Source organism: Euprymna scolopes, chromosome 39 (genome assembly GCF_053919585.1).
Source record: "Euprymna scolopes isolate OS-2025 chromosome 39, ASM5391958v1, whole genome shotgun sequence".
Taxonomy (NCBI): Eukaryota; Metazoa; Mollusca; class Cephalopoda; order Sepiida; family Sepiolidae; genus Euprymna; species Euprymna scolopes.
The window spans coordinates 20,781,295-20,803,799 of NC_136520.1; the positions used below are offsets into that span (position 1 = coordinate 20,781,295).

Consider the following 22,505-nt stretch of genomic DNA (forward strand, 5'->3'; position numbering starts at 1 on the left):
GTAATGAATTTTACGAACTCAATATTTTTCAATTTTTAACTTTAAAAACCTATCAAAATTTTCCTATCGATTCTATTTTTACGATATTTTCAGGGTCAGTGTGAAATTTTATGCTCTTTCCAATAAATCGAATATAATATTTTAGACAAACGTTTTTTTTTAAATTCGCCCCCCCCATTTTCATGTGTCTATTAAAAAGTAAATAATTAATTTACTCACCAAAGTTTTATATATCACAAATTGAAGAGAAAAGGTCAATAAATAATATATTCAAATTTAAAACAAAAAAAAGTAATGTTTTTTAGAAATTTACCTATAAAGTTCTAAGTTTAAAACCTTTTTTTTAAAAAACCACGTTGTTTGTTTTTTCTTTTTTTTTTTTAATGAAACCTTGGTCCTTGCTCCTTTAATTGAAAAAAAAAATAGAGCTTGAATTACATTTTTCGGGTAGTTATAAGCTTGGAAAGACAGGGGGTCGAATAATTCATGCCCCCCCATTTTGAAATGTCTATTAAAAAGTAAATAATTAATTTATTTACCAAAGTCTTGTATATCACAAATTGAAGATAAAAGATTAATAAATAATATATTCAAATTTAAAACAAAAAAAGTAGTGTTTTTTAGAAATTTACCTGTAAAGTCCGAAGTTTAAAACCTTAAAAAAAAAACACGTTTTTTTTTGTTTTTTTTTTAATGAAACCTTGGTCCTTGCTCCTTTAATTGAAAAAAAACCCAAAAAAACTAGGGCTTGAATTACATTTTTCGAGTAGTTATAAGCTTAGAAAGACGGGGTGGAATTACTCAATATTTTTCACGAAATTTCTGACACCTGTGTGCGGTGAGTTGGCACAAAATAGTGCGAGGGTTCAGGGGTTAATACCATGCAAACGGTAAATTTGCGACAGGTTTGAATATCAGATTCGTTGTCAGCGACTCCGAAAACTTAAAAAAAAAAAAAAATTTATTGGTCGGTGTTCTGTTGTATTTAAAGTAAACATTTACCGAAACTTTACCCAACTTATACGCTTGACAAAATTCATTTTTTAAAAAAATGATTTTTCTATATAGATTCTTTGGTATGACAGGGACGCATGTAGAAAATGGCTAGTGGTCAAAATTGATCTGTAAATAAACTTTGACTTGCTGGCAGCCATGTTTGAAGGATTATCATTACAATAATTAGATAATCCCTTGTACAACATATGCACTTTTGATAAGTTGTACTAAATCTGAGCAGTGTATACAATAATTTCTTCTTCTTCTTCTTCTTCTTCTTCTTTGGTCCTGGATATGACCTTAAACTATATCCAGTGGTGAGGCCCCAGCTTGCGGGCTTTGGGGAGTGTGGAGCCACCCTTTAATTACTATTGCTCCCAGGTCCACTCTGTTAGGGTTCCAACTATGGGTTAAATAGAAACCGACTTGAAAACAAATATATTCTATTAAATTTTTTTTCCTTCAAACTCTTTGGATTCGGCATTAAATAACCCGAAAAGGGTTGATATGCCGTAAAACAAAAACAACCAACCACCAATCTTCTTCTTCTTCTTCTTCTTCTTCTTCTTCATTATCATCACATTATTATTATTGGAGCAAGTCTAAACTTGTCGAAACTTGTCAGAGTTATCTGCCCTTGGGTTTTGTTCCTTCCTCCTCCTTTCCCTTACTTCCCCTCCTCCTCCCATCGCTATCAATGCCTCGCGCACTCGCCAGCATTTGCTTCATTCAGTAAGAGAATGGCGGACAACGTACCATGCAACGTCGCGGCAGTGGTAGGATTTTCGGGCGCAAACGACACGACAGCCAGTCAAGAAACTCCAACTCCAAGAGCGGCCGTAGTGGCGGCGGTACTCGTTTCCACCGTCGGAACGTACGCCTGTTCGCGACCCCTTTGTTGATCCTTTTCGCGGTCATCCGGGCCATTGCTGCCCAGCTATGGCTCGTGCTTGTCGTGCTCGTCTGCAAGAGTCGCCGTTCCATCACCTACCACAGGTGCGCCGAGAAAATGTCTAAGAAGAAACTCTGCCCTCACGACGACGAGGAGAGGGCCTTTAACATGGTGTCCAGCATCAGCGAGTCGGGCAAGGTTCGCACGACGACGATCGGACCTGGTGAGCCGTCTCTCTCAAAACAGAAACACCACCACAGGAAGGCATTTGAGTACATTTCAAAGGCCCTGAAAATTGACGAACAAGAAGCAGGTAAGCCACAAACCAGAGCAAATGAGGAAATTGGCTTTTAACGACTTGTATGGCGAAGCGTCTATCTTTTTTGTGTTGCTACACGGACTTAGGGTTATTGAACGGAATGTATAGATTTTTCATTCAACAATTATTCCTGACACAATTATCCCCGGTATACAAGATTTGCAATGGCATTTTAAGCAAGTCACATATTGTAGCGAAGGCAGTGATAATAAATTGTTGCCCCCCCCCCTCCCCGCGTCTAAAGAAATACCCCTTTCCTTCATTAACACTAAGTCCGAATGACAATACGTACAAAACAAAACAAACTGTAAACCTTCATTCTGGGCTTATTTAAAGTCAATTTTGTTTATTTCTAACTTATACAGGGTACTGTTAGTTTCCATCTAAATTCTAAAAATATATTAATAATTGGGTACATATGTAGAATACGGATCGTGCTGAAATAATAACGCTATTATTTAGAAACCCATTCAAGGCGTCGCTCACCTAAAAATTTAATAAACAAAAGATACCATAAAAATTAAATTTAACTTGAAAATTCTATCTTAAAATAGCATGGTCCGTATTACAATTCTGCATGATTGTATATATACATCCTGTCTGATATTTGCTACACCATTTTCGTGAGGGTGAGTATACTGATCCATAGTTTTCTCCTCACGGGTATCATAGAAAACTATGGATCAGTATACTCCCCCTCCAATTCCAAGATAGACTAGACGCCCATGCCTCAGTTGTTGTCAAGCGGGGGGGGGGGGTCTGAAATGAGTTTCTTTGCTTATCCCGACTTTGTTTTAAATCATTTTGACTTCAATGCCGATTAAGGATTGATGCCGCAATTGGAGATTGCGCGACCCTTGTTTCACGATTGACCTGTCGATACAGAGGATATCCATTGTCTCTTTTGACTGAAAATATTTGGTTAAACATTCGTGTAAAATAACCTACATTTTTCTTTCCAACCAGGAAATATCGGTAAATTTATACAAATACCGTGACAGCGAATTATTAATAATAACCCTAACCCTAACCCAGTTTTCAGATTCGTGTTCAGCACACCGAAACGTAACAGAATACTACGTCTGTTTTTACTAATTCGCTGTCACGGTGTTTGTATAATAATACCGAAATATCGTTTTCATTTTTAAATTATAGATAACATGATTGTTTCGAAAATAATAGCGAAAATTGAATGTATATCTACGTATTTTATAACAATGTAAGAATTTTGAATAAATAATAAACGATTGACTGTTTTATTCTTCAAAACAGTTTGATTTTATGAGAAAAACAAAAAAAAAGAAATCACCCCTTAACGTGTCAAGGAAATGTTCCAGCGTGTTCAACATCTATTTAAAAAAAAAAAAAAAGGAAAATATTTTGTTGAAAACCTTGATTGAATAGGTAATGCTTCTTAGATTTATCAACACAGCTTTTAAATAACTCAAATGTGATTCCTTATAAATAATAATAAACATGTTAAAAATAATTTTAACCATAACTAAAACTATTAGTGGTACTTATGCACTTTTGTTACCGTGCTGAAATGTTATTTAGAAAGCCATTCTTAACACGGAGGGGAGTGTTTTCTAACTATTCTCTACTTTCACTTAACAATTTAATATTTATATTAAATTGTCGTAAAACTTGAATTTAGATATCGTAAAACTTGAATTTAAATTGAAAATACTATTAAAAAAACAAAACAAGGTAACAAAAGTGCCTAAGTACCCTAAGTTTGAGTATCCGGTTTAATGCAAACAAAATCATAACATTAAGAACAAAATGTACAACTTGTAAAAGGATTCCATTTTTGCATTCTTTAAATTTATTTTCTGTGTTTTTACAAAAATTGATTCGAAGCAAACCGAGTTTTGTCTAACTAAACCTAAAACTTAGTTTAGGGATAGGGTAAAAATCAAAATCAGTTCGGTCCAAATTCTGTGCTGTTTATTTAAAAAAATGTTTAAGTAAAATATTTCAGATTTTTAAACTAAAAAAGCTATTAATAAAAATGAAACTTATTTAACTTTCATTTTAAAAAGTACACCCGGACACCCCTACCTGGCCCTTTTTTTTTTTTTTAAATCCAATTTGGTTATTTTAGTTCCCTCTCTCTCCACCTTTCCAAAGTAGAATCTCAAAAATGTATTTCTATTATGAAAAACTATAATCATGGAAGATTTGAGTTTTTTTTTAAATTTGGCAAGTCTGCCGAATCGGCTCCAATAAATAAACAAAAATCCCGCTATAACACGCCCAACCCGCATTGCGAAAAGCGGTCACTTTTACATTTTTGTATACAAAGAAAATAAAACTATTGTTAAAAAATGGTGTGTCATCGTAACGATATTTATATTTTATTGACTTAATTTATATGACGCCATTATTATTTGGTTCAATTATACAATAGGCGCGTAGGAAAAATACTTTTCTCATTTAGTTCATTAAAATAAAACTTAATACTCTGTACTCGTGAAACTTTGTTTCCGTGCACACTAGATGAAGTTACAAATAGATGACGTCATCTACTAAAACCAATGGAAAACAAACGTTTAATTTAAGCCAGAAATTACGTTTTATATCCTAATTTAAAGACTTCCACGGTCATAAAGAATCGTTACAACAGCCTTTTTATGAAAAATTTATAACGAAGAAATGGAATGGAAGAAGAAATGGCGTAAAATAGTGTTTGTTTCGTCGTCTTCGACATTAGTGCGATATATCGCATTTTCTACCCCGATCATGGCTAGATTGTGGCGACACCCAAATCATGTGGTCAATTCATTTTAATACTGGATTTATCGACTGCGCCACTATTCTAATAATGAATCGATTTTAATGTTTCATATAGATGCTGAGTGACCAGTGTCCACAATAACTATCATAATTATATGACACTATTGTGGACATTATTATATGACATTATTGTGGACACACTGGGCATCTATATGAAAAAAAAAAAGAAACGGCTTTTTTTTTTTTTTTTTTTTTAAATATCCCAGAATAAATTCTTATTTATTGTCATAATTTATTTAAGATTATCGTTTTCTTGTAGATATCTTTTTTCATTCCTTGCACATCATTGGTAATGTCCCAATTAAATAACTTTTTTTACACTTTATTTATAATATTTAAAAAAAGTTTATATTTTCGCCAACATTTGTACTCTTTGCCTTCACACTGTCGACGGAAAAATGAAAATAGCATAGTCGGCATTTCCCGGTGGGGGCACCCTAGATAACACTCGTAATAAATCCACCCTTCTTTCAGAGGAGGTAGTGTTTGGAAGGATGATTTAAAAACAGACATAAAGTACCGGATATCTTCTTCAATATGAAACATCCGATGTTACGTATCAAAACGTTTCCTAAAATACACGAGCCCTTGTTTATTACTGCTCCCAGATTATTTTACTTTTTTCTTTTTTTTATTATTATAAATTTCGACCTAGGCCAGTGCGAACGCAGACTATGATTTTAACACACACACACACACACACACACACACACACACACACACAAAATAAGACACCTTTTCTTTTGATTCCTCATAACTTTTCCCTAGAAAAAAATCTGGCTTTATTTTTTTCTATGGGACTTTATTTTCAATGTTATCCCTAAACTTCAGCCAGATTGGCCCAGTAATTTACGAGAAAAAGCAGAAATAATATAGATAATTACCCTCCCTCTAAAATTTCATCCGAAATGTTTCGTTTGATCTTGGTACAGAAATTTGTTTTCAATTGCATCCCTAGAAACGCAAACATCACTGCTATAGGTAAAATCTTGAGGTTTCGGTGCATACATTAGTGGAACGTTCAATCGAGAAGCCAGTGACTGCCCATTCATTCAACAAAAAAGCTGTTTTAATGACATCTCCGTAGGAGACAAGCCAAAGTAACACACCACTGCGTTAGATATTTCATATTTAATCAAAATAAATCAGAACTACTAAGTTAAAACGAAAAATCGAAGAAAGACAACCAATTTAATATATATTTTAAATACCTTAACAACGACAGCGTTCTATCTAGTAACCAGTCGACATTCACGTTACTACTTAAATATACATAATGAAAAAGGTCAGATATTTTTTTTATAAAATGGCTTTGAAAATCTGCAATTTTAATAATCGATTATCTGTGTTACGTTTAATGATGGAACTTGTCGATAATCTGTTGTTTTGATTGGGAATTTATTAAAATAGGCAATTTGTTACTCGTTACTACAATCTTCGAGCTAGCAGCTGTCGGCGTTGTCGTTGTACATAATCATTACAAATATCTTCTTCTTCCAAAGACTAGAAATAGTCCGATGGAAAAACATGTCATCTAGCAAAATTTTTTAATATAATTTAATTTTATCAATAATTTAATTGTATTTTAGTTTAAAATCCAAATGTAAGAATGCCTTTTTTATGTGTGTCCAAATTGTCAATATTATTTCAAACTTGATAGCAAAAGTTAAAATCATCCAGTTTAATACATTTTCGACATTTTGTTTAATAAATTTAGTAAATGTGAAGATCGACGGTCTAAACAGTTTCTTAAAAACCCGAATAAAATTACTGCATACATGAACATGCTCTCTTTCATATGTGACATTAAAACGGTTGCGAGTTAAAATCAATGGGGGGGGGGGCGTTTTACAACTTTTCCCCCCGTTTTGAGCGATACAAAAATCAAAAACGTGACTCCGTAATAAATAAATAAATAAGAACAACAAAATGATAAAACATGAATATATTGTACATCTTATTTTTTTAAATCCTGAAATCGAGGAGATAAAAACAATATTGTAATGTGTTAACGCTATCGACATTTTGCCAACCAATCTTTCTCTAGCAGGTGAAAAAAATATTTTTGTCATTTTTGGATGTTTTCGTGCATTTGCACTTGAAGGATTTTTTTTCTTACAAACATTTCGAACACAAATGACTGGCAATGATAACGAATAACATGAAACTTTTTTTTTTTTTAATTGTATTGAGAATTGGTATAGAATATGCGTGTCTATCCGTCCCGGCGGTTTCCGGAGTAGACCTCTTTTTGAATGCTACCGTTTTATCGGGAAAAAGTGTGTGTGTGTATGTATATATATATATATATATATATATATATATATATATATGTATATATGTGTGTGTGTGTGTGTGTATGAAGAAATTAGTGCTCACTGTCCAACTGCATTGAGCATAATATAATTAGCCATGAAACCGCTAGTACAGTACAGTACTACTACAGATGACTAATCCGCACTGGCGCACTAATTGTACGAGGGGTTCGGCTTCGATCCTATCCCCCCCCCCCGGTTTCTTTTTTATTCAACATCACATACCCCTACAAACACCCGGGCAACGCCGGATACCCCTCGCTAGTCAGTAATAAAACGCACTCGTACGTTAAAAAGAACATTACAAATTTTCTTTCAAATAAAAAATTACTATTTCGAACTGGGGATCGATTTTATTCAACATTTGAGCGAGATATTTCAACTGTCTCTATGCTACAATTGAACCGTTATATAACGGCTAAATATCCACATAAACATTTAACTTGGCCTTCGGGACAAGATCAAAGTGTAGTATCTGTTCCGGCAGATGCTGCACTTAAGATAATTTGTACCAGTCAATGGAGGGGAAACCCTCTATACTGGGACAATTATTATTTTTGGTAACCAGAGTGACCCCTTTTAGGGGAGCTGGTTTTTACCTCACATTAAAAACGGCCTTGTGCCTAATTTGCTCAGTGGGGGAGCAAATAAATACCATCTGTTCCGGCAGATGCTGCAAGCTATGACTAGCAAAGACCAGCTATGACTAGCAAAGACCAGATGTGGGGGCAACCCCACATGCCTGACCTTTAACCAGCTCCCATTTCCCACCTCTTGAGAGCTGGTCCCCTTTTTCCCTTCCCCCTCCCTTCACTCCTCACATTAAAAATCGGCCTTGTGCCTAATTTGCTCGGTGGGGGAGCAAATAAATACCATCTGTTCCGGCAGATACTGCAAGCAAAGACCATATGTGGGGGCAACCCCACATATAAGACCTTGGTCAATGTAGGGGCAACCCTTCATACCAATTGTCACTATCCAGCTCCCCTACTCCCCGGGGAGTTGGTCCCCATTTCCCCTTCACTCCTCACTTTAAAAATCGGCCTTGTGCCTAATTTGCTCAGTGGGGGAGCAAATAAATACCTCAAAGTGTAACATCTGTTCTTCAGATGCTGCACTTCAATTTCTTGTTCTGTCAGTGGAGGAGAAATCCTTCACGACTGAGACAATTTTTATTTTTGTTCCTTTTCTCCACGTTAAAAAACGACCCTGGTGTCTAACTCTGTACCGTGGGGAGGCATTGTAAATAGGAACAATTCACAATAGGCTTTTCTTATGTAAACATTTTTTTTATTTATTTAATAAAAATGTAATCATGTAAAAATACACCAGAATGCATTTCGGTTTCTTCGTAAACAAGTCAGGCATTTTAATTAAACCCATATAAAAAAAGAATTGAAAGTTTTGTAGGTTTAATATCCAATCATTTTATAGAGATTACGTATTACCCTAAAAACAATTATAGTTTAAAATAATTTGGTTCAGTTAATAATTTTATGGTAAACGTGAAAATCGGAATACCCTGGCCAAATCACCGCTAAAAAGTCGTCCGCGTTCATCAAATTTAAAGACCGAAAACGAAATAAAACGAAATTTATATGCCAGGATAAACGCTAGCTATGGTGCATGCGGCACTTATTTTTTAAATTTTAGTTCAGGTACACATTTACTAGTAAAGATGTATTTTTCCTGTTATTATTTCAGAGAATGTGCACGGCACGGGTTGTCCAAACTGCAAAGCGTGTTTATTCAGAAAGCCGTTTTTAATGGAGAGGTTGAAAAATAAGAAAATACCGGTAATCTCCAAAAATACCGTTAGGGCTTACAACATGGCCGCCAGAAGAGTCACGTGATCCGGTTGATCCAAAACATGAATCGTGCAAATGGAAAACGCAGCCTTGAAGGCAAACTTTGACAAACAATCACAATTTGTTTGTATTTAATTTTTTGTTGATATAATGTTGTTATAAAAATAGGCAAACTTTGAGAAACAATCTTAGGTTGTTTTTAGTTAAAACAGTGTTTATAAAAAGTATTTTATTCAGAACAAACAAGTGGTCGAGTGTCGACGGAACGCAATTGAACCATGACAATTCCTGGAATTGAACCACGACGATTCCTGAAATTGGAACTGCTACCTACCTCAGAGAATTACAAAAATATCAATGGCCCTTAACGTATCACCCTTGTTCCTCGTGTTCATGACAATAACGCTATACTTGGCGAAACTATGACATTGTCTCGGCTAATGTTAGCAATGCCAGATGACGTGCACATATTGACATGGCTTGCACAGAGACGTCTGATAGCCAATTCATGCAATTGTCAAATTTGTGGGTCACCATGCGTGTTGGCTCGATATTCCGAATCCAAGGATGGTTGGAGATGGCGTTGCCGAAACGATGGATATCGTAATACAATTAGAACAAACTCTTTTTTTCAAAGAAGCAACCTCAATCTAAGAACTATTGTAATAATTATGTATATGTGGAGCATGGATTTTCCACAAAAAACTATGGCAACAGAAAGTGAGGTGAGTGCCAACACAGTGAGCGACTGGTGCAACTTTTTGAGGGAAGTGTGCACTCAGTACATTGAACAAAACCCAATTCAATTGGAGGGGTGTAGATGAGACCTGAACCCCAAAAGAGGTTGAAATTGATGAAAACCATTTTTACCCTCGGAAATATCACAGAGGAACTGTCCGACGTAGTCATTGGGTGTTCGGCGCCATCGAACGAGGCTCTAAGAATTGCCTTTTGATCGAGGTTCCAGACAGAAAACGTGAAACTCTGGTCCCTATAATTCGCCAATGGATCTTACCCGGGACTCGTATAATAAGCGATGGGTGGAGCGCTTATGCAACCATAGCAGACATTGACTTTGGTATTTACAGCCACGATGTTGTTGTCCACGAAAGAAATTTTGTGGAGCCTAACGACGCGACTATAAATACTCAACTTATTGAAAATACGTGGATGTGAGCGAAGAAAAAACTTCGTCGTCAATTCGGTACATCAAGGGCTCTCTTCACTTCATATTTAAATGAATTTATGTGGCGTGAAAGAGTCGGCCCAAATAAATTTTGTGAGCTAATTTGTTGCATCGCCTCCATCTATTCTGTCTAAATTTATAAAATGAAAATTAAAAATATAAACTGTTTTTTTTTTTACATCATATTTTTATAACATTACATCTTAAAAAAAATGAACACCTTGTTTTAAATACCATTTTTATGAAAAACTCTGAATAAAATATTTTTTATAAACACTGTTTTAAAAAACAAACAAACTGTGATTGTTTCTCAACAAAAAATTAAATGACCGTTCTAAATAAATTATTTATTATTATGATATTGAAAAACTGTTTTTGTACTTAATTATTATGCTTGTTTGTCAAAATTTGCTTTAAATTTGCGTTTTCCGGTTTCGTAATACGGCGATTCATGTTTTGGATCAACCGGATCACGTGACTCTTCTGGCGGCCATGTTGTAAGCCCTAACGGTATTTTTGGAGATTGCCAAAATACCTTACGGAGTAAACACCCCCAACCTCCCCATATTAAGAACGGGTTTCGGAATAAACACTTTTTGTAGTTTGGACAACCACTAACCAGTAGTGAGTGCACATTGACCAAAATAGTAATTTGTTCTTACTTAAATAAAGAAATACATATTTTCTCATAAATGCGTACCTGAATTATAATAATAATAATAATAATAATAAAAAATAAGTGCAGCATAATAAATTTTGTTTTATTTCGTTTTCGAGTTTCCGCTTCGGTCTTAAGTTTGATAAACACGGATGATTTTTAGCGGTGATTTGTCCAGGGTTTTCCGATAGTCACATTTAGCAATTTTATTACCAAATGATGGCGTAAATAATTAAATTTAATTAAAAAAAAAAAATTTTTTAAGACTTCCGGCCAACGCCCGGTAGATAGAACGAGTTAATTAATAATATTGGTTTACCATCAAAGTTTGAAAAATAACTTCGAACATCGGACAATGAAAGTAAAAGCTTAAACCAAAAAATGCTCCTTTAACTTAAAAGACCTTTAAACTCCTTTAATTTTAAAGGACCTGTATTTTATTTTTTAAACTAATTTTAGTAACCTTTAGGATTAAAGATACTATAATTTTTTATTTTTTAATTCTATTTTAAGATACTATGGTTTTTAAAATATATTTTTAATTAGAAACAACTTTATATTAACGGTGATTTATTAATAAATATTTAAAATATAAGATCGGTTAATTTTCTGATTTTTTTTTTTTTTTTTTTTTTTTTTAACAGATTTTCACTTTTGGAAAACCCAATAATTTTCGCTTTCATTGCCCGTCCTTCTGTGCAGAATTCAAGTTTATAGGCCAAACGTTTAGTATTAAGGTTCATTTGAGTTTATGTAGCAAATCATTTGAGTTTATGTAGCAAATAGAAAAACGAATTGATATTAACCGATTTTTCTGAATGGAGATTTTTGGCACTGCTGATATGAAATGAATTCTTCATGGCGTCGTCTTTTGTAGTTTATGCAACAATAGTGCAACAATTACTCTAATGCACCTGGAAGAAGGGCGATAGTAGCAACAATAGTTGTATACTAGACGTACGTGTGGTCGTGTGACCCATTGGAGCACGATCTTTACCAATTTGATTTCATTCGAAAAGCCATGTTAAAGCATTCTTCCATAAAAATAATTATTCTGTATTGTTCAATTATTATCATTGATTATATATTTTATGTTATTGTTTGGAAGTATTGTTATTGTTGCTATATCGAAGTGTTATTATTGTTCATAACCCAGAGACTTATTATTTTGCCATTTATTTTACACATGTGTTTGTGGTGCGTATCTAAATTAGTCGGCTATGATAAGAAGAATCGGTCCTTTTCTAAATGCTCACAGAAAAATTCAATATTAGAAACTGGTTGAATCAACAGAGTGGGTGAGAGGAATACAAATAGCTAAAAGAGAAATAGTAACTTGTTCAGTTAATTATAAATTACAATTAAAACAATTGAAAGTATTTTTTCAAACATAACTCAATCCCAAAACTAAAGCATATTAATTTTGAATTAATGTTGTTCATGGAATCGTTAACAAGATTCAATCCTTTCTGCAATTCAACCATATTTGACACAGATTTCAGTCTATCTTGAATTCCTATAGTTTTTGTTTTACCGTTGTTTACAGATATATGGGGATACTTTGATAGTTGTCTCATCAGTAGAAATGGGCTTCACACTCAGCAAATTTTCACCTACCAATTTTTTATCTGTTAATTTAACTCAAAGATAATATCTCTCAGAACAATCCTGGACTGGAAAGGTCAATCACTGCACAAATCAGATTTACCAACAATTTTGCATGTCATATATTATTTATTTAATAGCTGGCAACTTATGGTATAACTCGCTAGTCAGAGTATAATTGTTACAGTCAATGAGTTCCTAACTTTTTAATTGGAATCCGCTCTTTTTTTTTAAAAATTTTTTATATTCTAGAACAAAGCGGATTTTCTTATCACAGTTCTCTCTGAAAACTGGAAATATTAATTTTGCCGTGAGGCCTAAGAGTTCAAGCATTTCATGATGAGGCTTGCAAAGTTAGATGACTTTTGTTGTTTCTGCTTTTTAATCGCACATGCATTAACTCAGCGTCTTAATTTTGACGTGGTTGAAACTGGAGTTTTTTAAGAAAAGTAATTATTTTTTGTATGCTGCCCCCACGTGGTGTGTGTGTGGGGGGGGCGTGACTGCTTAAGTTGGGGAATTCATCCAGTTTCCAACTTTTTTGCTTCTCACATTCGTAATATTAATATTTAATTCCATTACATTCGCACTATGAACATTCGTAATATTAATATTTAATTCCATTACATTCGCACTATGAACTTTCAAAGAATTAAAATTCGGACAGAACTTATGGGATAACATATATGAACTATAAATTAAGAAAAATAGACTTAATCGTTTATTCGTTTTAAGCTGGAGAGAAATCATTTTTTTTTCTTTGATTATTCTCATCAGTCATTCTGTTGAAAAGCTAATTTTCCAAGTTGCCATGGGAACGCATTGATTAAATGAAGTTCATCGTTTATTTTTTTTTTTACTGTTTTTCTGAATAAAAGAAATCAAAATTTTCCTATTTTTTTAATGAAATATTTTTTCTGTTAAAAAAAAAAAAAAAAATGAAATTTGACATATTTCTCTTTCTCTCTTCACTTTCCCTCTCTAATGAAAGGATTTTCTTAGAAACAAAATCGCAACTCAAATTTAAAATAAATGTTTTTCTCCAGCCGAATCCGTGATTTGTAATCAGAAGTTCAAACCAAACCTAATTAAAACAAAATCCAACTAAACACAAACAATTTATTAACTTCGACTCAAATGCCAATCTGTCTCAGAGATGCTCAGAAACTCTAATGCTCTCTCTGCTGAAATATATATCGGGTGGACAAGAAAGTTCTTGCTAACATATTTCGGCTCAAACAAAAATTTATTGATTGAAATAAGCACCAACGCAAAACAAGTGTATTTATGCCAGTAACATAAAAATCTTGCGGTCTGGTAGCAATAAAGTCACTGAAGACGTTTTTGATATTGCTTAGGTTTTGGAAGCATTTCTCACAGAAAGTTGTTGAGATACTTGAAAAAGTGGTAGTCAGTAGATGAGAGGTCTGGAAAGTATGGTGGATATGGCAGTTTCATAGCTGAATTCGTTCAACTTCTGCAGGGTTGGTTTAGCAACGTGTGATTGGGCATTGTTGTGGAGGCAAATTGGGCCTTATACATTTCACCTATTTGTTAGCAGTACTTTTCTGCCATAATAGTTATGCTTGAATTAAAAAAAAAATAATGGATAAGACCACAAAACAATCAGCATGACCTTCTTATGGTGCAACTCTGGATTCGGAGAAGTGTCATGGAGCTTCATCTGCGTTTAACCACTGAGCTGAGCGTTTCCAGTTGTCGTAAAGTTTTCATTGCAAGTCACAACCCAGTCAAGAAACTGGTCGTTCTTGTGTAAAAGAAAGGAAGATAATACTTCATAACGGTGTTTTTTTTGTTTTTTTTTTGTTCAATTCGTGAGGCATTCATTGTAAGCTCTCGAACAGTTGTGCGTAAATTGGCTTCAGCTAAGGCTCTTAATTGGTTGTTGTCAACATCCGATGGCCGACCACTATGCTCATTATCTTCAACATTCTTGTTGCTGCCATAAAATTTCTTAAACCACCGTTGTGCTGTGTGTTCAGTAATGGTTCCTGAGCCAAATGCTTCATTGATATTGTGAGCTGTTTCAGCAACTTTTCGGCCTAGCTTGAATTGAAATAAGAAAATTATGGAATTTGTTTCTTTTCCATCTTGTGTTCAAAGTTCTGAAAAGAAGATGTAATTGTTTAAAAACGATTGTAATTTAAACAATTAGAGTGAAAAACGCTCTTTAAAATGATATATAAAGTAAAGGTATCATAACGAAAATTTATTTGAAAATACATCATTTGAAATCAAAATTAAAAATTCTGCAAGAACTTTCTTTTCAACCTTTTATATATATTAATATATAATCATCAGAATTTTTTTTATCACTTGCCGAAGATAATAGCCTCCCTGGTTTCCTTTCGCCTTATTTTCTTCCTGGCCTAGCGTGGTCACATAGAATGCAATTGGCTATTAAGATCAACATTATCTCTAACCCAACGGTTTTTTGCCTTCCTATTAGTCTTTTCTATTCTGTAGATGTTCATCTGTTGTCTGTTAGATCTGAAAACGTAATCTGCCTATTTTTATGTTTGGCTCTTTATATAAATGAGATCATTTATTTCAGTTTGCTGTCTGATGCAGGTGTTTTATTTTTCACATAAACTAATGCCGAGAATAATGCATTCCATTTTGCATTGTACCAGTGTTAACTAGATATATTGGTGCATTATTTAGTGCTTCACTACTTGTATGTATGCATGTTATATATATATATATATATATATTAAGAGAGAGAGATAAAAAATGGAACAAACCAAGTTGTGTTCATCAACATTTCATCTTTATTGTAAGACTTCAGGATGAATGGAATTAAGACTTACAATAAAGACGATACGTTGGTGAACACATAACTTGGTCTGTTCCTTTTTTTTTTTTTATCTCTCTCTCGTTCGAATACTATTTCCATTATTCTTATCATCTATATATATAAAAGCGAAAATGTATGTATGTATGTTTGTGTGTCTGCTAAAAACTTTTGACCGATGGAACAAAAATTCACAAACTTGGTATCATATTAAAGCCCCACCCTCCAGACGAAAAATATCGAAAAATTAGCCTAAAAGGACCATCAGAAGTGCGTCAACTGATCGATTTTCTGCAAGGGGGGTCCCCAAAAAAGTGACATTTTAATGTTAAACATTACATATTTTTAAATCGATTTATAACTGCCCCCAAAAATACGGGCACCAACTCTTCTACATAAAGTATACACGGGGCCGTTTATTTTGGGTCAACTTGTATTTAAAACCCGCTGAGTCATGTCACGTGATCTTGACGTCAGTCAGCTCTAATGGCAGTCTGAATTTTAAAAAACATGTTATCGGTAAAAAAAAATGAACCCTTACAGAAGCTAAACTATGAACTTCTACGCTATGGCAACGTTACCAAAGTTATTAGCACATTCAAAATAGTTAGATACGATAGTTAAACGAAAAATAACAAGCCAAAAATGTGAAGTAAAAAAAAAAATACGCTTACAAAAAATATTAACGATTGAAGTTTTTACAAAAGTTTTACAGCCAGACGCCATTTTCCAGTCTTTAGAGTAAGGAAGACAAAGTGAGAGAGAGAGAGAGAGAGAGAGACATACACAAACGCAAACAGAGAGACAGATAGAGAGAGATGTCTAGACAGGAAATGAAATACTGCTACGTCATCTTGTAACGCTCTCGCGATGACCTCATTTAGTGGCTATCTGTCAATCAAACCTCTTTCACTCGCTTTATAACCCTTATTTTAACACTATAATCAATTCCTCTTAATCTTGGCCTACACAGTTAAGTGGTTGGAGTTAGTTTCACCTCCGCGTTCCAGGTTCAGTCCAGCCTCACGACCAAAACTATTTTTTTTTCTTTTACATCTTTAGACACGCGGGCAACGTTTTTTTTTTTTTTTTTTTTTTTTTTACTTCGCTTATTCTTAGGTTTTCATTAACACCCCCCGACCGACGACACACACTCAAAAACACCTGGGTACCCACCGAATTTTTAAATTTTAATATTGAAACAGGCTTATTTAAGCCATTTTTCACGTTTTTTGGTTTTAACGTTCGTTTTTCTGTTTTCTTTTTTGCTTTTTCGATTTTTACATTTAACATCGTTCGTTTGCCTTACGTTAGTTTTTTTTAATTTTTTTTCTTCGATGTTTATGTGTGTGTGTTTGTATGTCTGCTAAAAACTTTCGACAGACAGAACAAAAATTCACAAATTTGGTCTCGTATGAAAGCCCCATCCTTCGCCCGACAAATATCGAAAAATTGGCCAAAAACGTTAATTTTTTCACCCTGAAATCACCACTTTTCTACAGGGATGGGGGTCAGCAAAAAACCGTCCTCTCATGACGAGATCAGTTCTATGCATGCGTCAAACGACGTCATGACCTGATTTAGTTTAAATATTTGAAGAACTGACACAATTTCATGTACGTCGTGTTAGGTCAATTGGTTAGAGCGTTGGGTCATTATCTAAACGTTTTGGGTTCGAATCGTGGTGTGAGATCTCTTCTTTTTTTTTTTTCTTTTTTTGATTTTTTAAATCTTAATATTGAAGCAGGGTTATTTAAGCCATTTTTCATGTAACGTTCGTTTTTCTGTTTTTTTTTTGTTTTGTTTTTTTACTTCGCTTATTCTTAGTTTTTCATTAACAACCCCCACCCCCGACCGACGACACACACCCAAAAACACCTGGGTAACCACCGATTTTTTAAATTTTAATATTGAAACAGGCTTATTTAAACCATTTTTCACATTTTTTTTTTTTTTTTTTTGGGTTTTTATTTTTCAGAAGTTTTAACGTTCGTTTTTCTGTTTTCTTTTTTACTTCGCTTATTCTTAGGTGTTCATTAACACTCCCATCCCCGCCCGACCACACACCTCCAAACACTCGGGCAACGCCGGGTAACCCCCCCCCCCCGCTAGTATATATTATAAAATGGACTTTACTGCAGAATAAATGCATTAGTCAGAAGTGCATTTCCATTGCACACATCTTTGAGCTTTCATTCAAGTGGATATCAGATGTGTGGAATAAAATTGCACTTCTAAAAACCGGATTTACCATGAAACTGCAGTAAAATGGAGATAAGTTCGTTTTACATATTTATTGTTAGAAAGTTTTGTCTAAAAGGATATCAGACTCTTATATACAAGATCTGCTATTTCTGATTTCGAGAGATTGATTTTTCATTTTATTGAGATATATAAGCTTGTTAAGTAATGTTTTTTCTTTCTGAAGAGTTATTAAAAAGTCTAGGTTTAAAGAACTTTTTTATATTTTATACTATTCTTTGTTATATCCTTTGAAGTAAAGAAACTTGTAGAATATATAACTTTTGTTTTACATTTTTTTTCTTTTCCTCATTATTAGAGCATATTTTATATTAGGAATTAGTAGACATTTTATAATACTTTAAAAATTGTGTGTGTATGTGTAAAGTTGCAGTTATCCTTATTCAAGGACTCCTCTTAGGTGGTAGACTTCTTTATGTTTATACGTAAATATTATGAAATTACCTGAACGAAATTATTTGGAGAAGTATATTTCACTTGGATCAGAGGAGGAGATATATCATCATGGAGTTTGTGTTTGAAAACGATAGAAAGAAAATTCAATTTTAACTTCTAATCTGAAAATAAAAATAGAAATAAAGGGTTCAGGACTTGGAGATGTTGTTAATTACTCCAGGGAAACGCTGATTGTGCTCCAAAAATGTTAACGACTAAATTTGCTGGAAATTATTTCAGTAAATTTCACTTAAATTCCTTTCACTTAGCCAATGCTATTGGTTCCCATTCCCAAAATTCTCAAATATTATGTTTGTATTTTTAAAAAAATATTTTGGACAATGTTAACTTTAAAATTTTCAAATCTTTGTTGAATTCAAAATAAACCCTTTATTTAATCCACAGGCGTAGATTGTTCTCGTTCTGTCAGCCATGACCAGGTAGAAGTTATTCTTAGTGATTGACAGAGTTGGACATAAAGATTCTAAATTTTGAAAAGATTTACTTGAAAAAGAGTGAAATATGAAAATAACAAGGTGAGAATAATAGTCCAAATTATCAATCCTTATTTCAAAACCTCCGAAACAAGAATAAAAACTAATATGGTATTAATGCCTGGGAGCAATATGACGTACATAATCCTAGGAAATGTCTTATATTTCAATGTCTGTATTTATGTGTGTGTGATTCCTAAGGTACCTCTAAAGTGGATGGCATAAACCTAAAAAACTTCAAATATATCCTGTTATCAAATTTGAATCATTTGTATAAAATTTTATGTAGAAGACAATGGAAGTAGTTACCAATTTCTAAGTGCCCTCGTAACTTAAAGGAACTATGGGGTTTAATTCTCCTTTTAAAACTTAAAATATATTCTATGTTGAAATACATACTCCCCACCTCTAAGTGACCTGAACCATGAGGACAGAACTCTTAAAATTCCAAATTTGGCTGATTTTTTAATGAAATTTAAACCATATGTTTGATTTAGAATTTTTCCAACATTTTATCTTCTGACTATATTAGGATCAAAACAGAAGGCGTAAAATAATTTACGCTGCTAAACTACACATTTACCGTTATTTTTTGTAAGGGCACTTTTTTACTGGCTTTTTTTTTTGTAAATAAAGGAAATTTTAGATTTGCTTTTTTTTTTTTTAGTGGGGCTTTTCGATTTGCTTTTTATTTGTTTTATGTTTCTAATATACCCCCCCCCCGAAAGTAGAGAATGGTCTCATAAAAACTAATTAAATTTATCGTTATTTTATGTTTCCAATGTTTTTTCACCTCCCCCTCAATCGCCAAACTTTAAAAAAAATGCTAGAGGTGACATGTCTCGGGCCAAAAAATGGGTGCTCAGTTTACGTTAAATTTATATAGAAAAGTGATCCCCCACACTAACATGTTATTTTATTTTTTTCAAAATTTCTTCTCTTATAATATTTATAAAGGCTGTTTTAGGCTGAAAAAAAAGTAGATCTCCATTTTTTTTTTTCTTTTTTTTTTTTTAGGGTTTAAACGCAGCTGGGTTACGTTGTATAAAGTTACCTTTTTAATTAAAAAATTAAGTTAAGTTTGTAAGCAATGAAATTAACGCAAGAAAAAGAAAAGTGTAAATTGTGGAATTTAGAGGGGGGGCAGTAGATCTTCATTTTTTTAGGTATTAAACAACGCTGGTAAAAATTTACCAATTTCTGTATTGCCATTACTGTAAGGAATAAAATAAAACAAACAAATGAAATCTTTTCAGTTTTTTTTTGTGTTTTTTTTGTGTTTTGTTTTTTTAATATTTAAAAAAAATAAAAAATAAAAGCCAAACATTTTCCTATCTACACGGAATTATTTTTCTAGCTAGAAACTTAATGAAATTACGAAATGATATTTGGTAAACGTTTTTTTTTTTTTTTTTTATGGATAGCGTCTAGGGGTAAATAACTCTAAAAAAAAGTTTAAAAAAAAAAGGTCGATATTGGAAATATTAATTCCAAAATAAATTAAATATATTATCAATATAATTGTTGTTTAAAATTTATTAAATAAAAATTTAAAATAGAATACTTAAAATAATTCTCTCGCTAAAAACATTAACTAAGATACCGCTATTTAGTAAAATCAATTTTTCTTAATGTCATATGCAAATAAGGTGATCTCTTAATTGTATATTTTTTCAAGTATCATACTATATATAGAAATAAATGAAAGATTAAAGTAAGACACGTTTTGTATATATTAATCAAATTGTGAACAAACAAACAGACAGGAATACGAATTTATATATATATAGATTACAATTATTCATGAATGTTTACAATGTGCGATAACCTCAAATATTTGACTCTGGCTTCTGATAATTTTTTAAAGTTTGATTCTAACATCTTTCACACAGTGTATTGTATACGGTGATTTGAAGGAAAAAAATTTAGTGTTCCAAATTTATAAATATAAGAATAATTCTGACAAGAATGAATATAGGAAAGTGAATCTAATATGTCAGAAAAATCTTTTTTTCTCGTGAGTATGTGGAGATTCTGTTTATCCAATTTTTTTCACCTACCCACATTGTTTACTTTCCATCGCATTCAAAATTTTTAACACTGTACAAGCAATTATGGAGTCATGCCTTTTTCTTTAAATTGTTTACAGTGAATACACGCGTCACAACTAGATTTGCTTAACTAACCCCATGTTATGTTTTGCAGAATCTTTTTTCTTTGAAATCACAAGCACACATTTGTATTAATACCCTCTTCCCTGTTGGGCGATTCCATTCGCCAGTTAATCTTCCTCCCCTTTCCAATAGATTTTGTGGTCTTGAAATATTGAAAGATCAAAACAATGTTTGTCTGCCTTTTGTTCTCCATGGTAACGTCAATCAGCAGAACTGTAACTGTCGTCATCATCCTACTAAATTTATCTTCAAAACATCCTTTAGAGATGCATCCTTGCATCTCTAAAGGATGTTTTGTCTGCTATTGCATCTTTTTTTTTTAATTTCCAAAACAAAAACAACTTTTATTCATCCTGAACAATGCACATTGCAGGGAGACATAAGGGGTTACTTTGAATTAAGGGTCAGATTTATAGATCTTAAGTGGAGAGTTGAGCATTAAGATGTTTGTTCACATTTTAACTTTCTGCATATTGGTACAGTCGAGGAGCAGGGAGTGAATTCCAAAGGCTAACAGTTTGAAGAAACTGGCACTTTGAGATTTTGAATGGAACTCTCAGGTCGGGTTAAGGTTATCCATGGCATTTGGTTGTTGAAAAGGTTTCTTTATAAAATTGCTAAACTAAAGAATCTTCAAATGTTAGCATCGGTTTACATTCACCTAGTTTGGAATAGCATTTTTATTGCAGTGCTCTGCAGATTGAATGGACGCATCTTCAAAATCTGTTGTTATATCCCAGTTTCTTGACAGAGCTGAGCAGAAAGAGATTTTTACGCTCGAGAGAGGAGGTAGAAGTGAAATCCCAATAGAAATTTCAACTACAAACAAATCCGTTGTTGATGTCAATGGCAACAGCTGTGACCTTTTCAATCGCTATTTCATAAAGTAAAACGACTGATGGCATTTTGAAAAGAATACAAACGTTTACATAAAACATTTTTTTTTTGTTACAGTGAAACCCGCTGTAATTGATTACTTTAGGATCCTTTCTAACTTTGTGTGTGTATGCACATGTCTGTTGTGTAGCTCACATATTTTTGTTATTAATCGCGTTTTTCTTACAAAATCAATATTTAATTCTGACTAATCAAAATCAATATTTGATTCTCATCATTCCCTCATCATCATATTCAGTTTCATGTCCATTTTACATGCTAGCATGCATCGGATGGCTTTAAGAAATTGATTTCCAAAGTCGACTTTCTCTGGACAGATTTTTATTTATCTTTCAAGTCTGTTCTTATTGCTTCCTCTCATGATTTCCTTGGTCTTCCCTTGTGAACTGAATCTACTGCATCAACTGTACTAATCAAGGACTCTCATTCTTTCAATGTGGCCATACCCTTGAAGTCTACTCTTTTGCACACCTCTCACTATTCTCTTCATATTTAATTTTCCCATGTGCTCATCAGAAATAAACTTGTCTTTTAAGACTCTTTAAGTTATCTTTAAAGAAAAATAAAATGTTTTAATTCTTTTTAGAAAATACTTTTTAAATGAATGCCATCTTTTTCTCTGCCAGCAAATCTAACTACTAATAGTTACCAATGACAATAAAATATTATTGCATTTATTAATAAATTAATGTAATATATTGTAATGTAAAAAAAAAATGCAGCTCTTTTCAAACAGTATATTTTTAGTGGAATTTCGATTTTTCTTTGAAATTAAGACCCCCCCCCCCGACTTTTTTCTAATTTCTGACAAATAGCTAAGGTTTAAAAAATGTGACATGTTCTATAGTGT

At 33.1% G+C, this 22,505-nt stretch overlaps 1 protein-coding gene across 3 annotated transcripts in view; it reads left to right on the forward strand.

Moving 5' to 3' along the window:
• Positions 1-1,638: 1,638 nt before the first annotated feature.
• The window catches only part of LOC145263673 (spastin-like), a 314,215-nt gene continuing 293,348 nt past the window's right edge, over positions 1,639-22,505 (forward strand). The window contains exon 1 of one of the 3 annotated variants that reach the window (XM_080120548.1): positions 1,639-2,260. In XM_080120548.1, the coding sequence (XP_079976674.1) occupies positions 2,251-2,260 (10 nt within the window). In that variant the 5' untranslated portion in view covers positions 1,639-2,250. Of the gene's footprint in view, positions 2,274-22,505 lie in introns of all 3 variants that reach the window. The other 2 variants (XM_080120549.1, XM_080120547.1) reach the window with 2 other exon arrangements.